We start from the raw sequence: 1,929 nt of genomic DNA, 5'->3' as shown, positions 1-1,929 counted from the left end.
ATCATTGGATCTATGTTAATTTTATTTTTTATTTTATAAATGGATATAAGTATTCTTGAGACTAGTATATATATACATATATACATCTCTACAAGGTTAGAAGTTCAGCCTCTGGAAATATATTTATAGGAATAACCATGCACAAATTCTAAAATGAGATTAGTTTTATAAAAGAAGAGGTAGCCATAAACCTCGAAACGAGATTAGTTTAAAAAGTATTATAGATATTATAACATACAGGCATAAATATAAAAATAAGATAATTAAAATCAAATATGGAAAGGGTTTTATAATTATGAAATCAAAGATTTTACATTTGATCAAGAGATGAACTTCTTTATTTATTCAGTACTACAATATCATTATATCAAGGAGACATCTCGTGAATAAAGAAATTAATTGGTCCTCGTAAATCGGAAAGGAAAAGCTTGATCTTCACCCACAGTCAACAATCTCTTTCCATTCTCCATGAAAATACTAGCATCCAAACATCTAAATCTAGGACAATTTGGCCTATCACAAACTGGGCACCATATCAAGTTATAGAGACCATTATCATCAATATGAATTCTAAAGAAGCTTTGATCTCCTCCTGTCACAATAAATGTCCTCGACACTTCTTCATCATTTTCTACCCTCCATCCGGTGGACTGAACACAAGTCGTAGAGGCTGAGAATGCAACAGTGAAAGAAATATCCTCTCTTACAACACTGTCTCCATCATTTGGCGTAAAAACCACAGGAAGACCTTGTGAAACAACAGTTGAAAGAGGTTCTTGACCAACGTAGAGTGGACATGAGCCAGTGCGGTTAACTAAGGTTAAACCACCAGCTATATCAGTGGCAGCTGGAAGCACGAAATATTCTACGCCGCTTGTAAGAGGCTGTCCATCAGTGTCGAGTATGGTAGTAGATTGAGCCATGGTGGTTGTGGCCATGAGAAGCCATAAAAAGGCAACGCTTCCGATCAATCTCAACATGATTAAATGCTTCGCTATATAAGAAACAAACAAGGTTAAAGAAATTTTGAAGTATGCATTTTTAGATAAGAGCTATGAGGTATTTATAGGGTATGGAACGGACGTACGGACATGTAAAGATTGGAAGTGGTGACAAGCAACAGATATAAAAGTCCAACAAGATAACCTTTGAATGCCTAATAGTCGTATTTTGACAGCTGTTGAGAAAGATGGATAAGTAATGCAAGAACATGAGATTTTCAAATCACAGTTATGGCCGACCTAACGTGTAGTATTAATTGTTTTCATTAATATTTACAAAGTACCAAAAATGGTTATTGTCAATTGGGATGATTTTGGTTTTCTTGGCTGCTAAGCTGATGGTTTCATGTGAATAGTTATCATTTTGGATTTGTTGATCATCTGTCATATCCTAATTTTCGTTTGGAACAAGTTTATCTAATGACAAAGTAAGAAACTTATTAGATTTTCAAATAACAGTTATATATAAATGACCTGCGACTGATATGGGATTCTAGTTCACATTCTGGCTTAACCTAATTAATAAAATTATTGTCATTTAAAAAAATATTATTTGGTTTATGATATTCTAACCTAATTTAAGCGTTAGGAAGACATTCATATCTTTGCAATTTCATCTCGACAATTATTTAGTCATTTCATGGAAATATTCAAACAATTCTTATAAATGATTTTTTAAAAATTAAAATATAAAAATTTTCCCAATTTTTATTGATACATATTATTTCCTAATTTACTAAGAACTAACAAAAAATATCATAATATCTCATCATAGCAATAAAATTGGATAATATGTCTAGCTATATTATGATTAATTATTGTTAATTGTAAAATATTATAATATTGAATTTGTAGAATATTATCTTCGAAAAGAAAAAGAAACATTTTAAGCGTTCCTGAAAAATACTGCAGCCTTGAAGTTGAATGG

The 1,929-nt window shown here is 31.3% G+C and overlaps 1 protein-coding gene across 1 annotated transcript; it reads right to left on the bottom strand.

Moving 5' to 3' along the window:
* Positions 1-263: 263 nt before the first annotated feature.
* On the bottom strand, positions 264-1,031 carry LOC149496996 (kunitz type trypsin inhibitor 104-like). Its single transcript, XM_089720082.1, has one exon. The coding sequence runs from the start codon at positions 978-980 to the stop codon at positions 396-398; it is 585 nt and encodes a 194-aa protein (XP_089576208.1). The 5' UTR covers positions 981-1,031; the 3' UTR covers positions 264-395.
* Positions 1,032-1,929: the final 898 nt, after the last annotated feature.

The sequence above is a fragment of the Jatropha curcas genome, chromosome 4 (assembly GCF_041381405.1).
Source record: "Jatropha curcas cultivar XTBG-Jc1 chromosome 4, XTBG_Jcur_1.0, whole genome shotgun sequence".
NCBI lineage: Eukaryota > Viridiplantae > Streptophyta > Magnoliopsida > Malpighiales > Euphorbiaceae > Jatropha > Jatropha curcas.
Note: the sequence above shows the minus strand (reverse complement) of the source record. Positions and strands in the feature narration are given on the sequence as shown.

Coding starts and splice junctions, on each gene's coding strand:
- LOC149496996 (XM_089720082.1), bottom strand. CDS start 980: ATGTTGAGATTGATCGGAAGCGTTGCCTTTTTATGGCTTCTCATGGCC.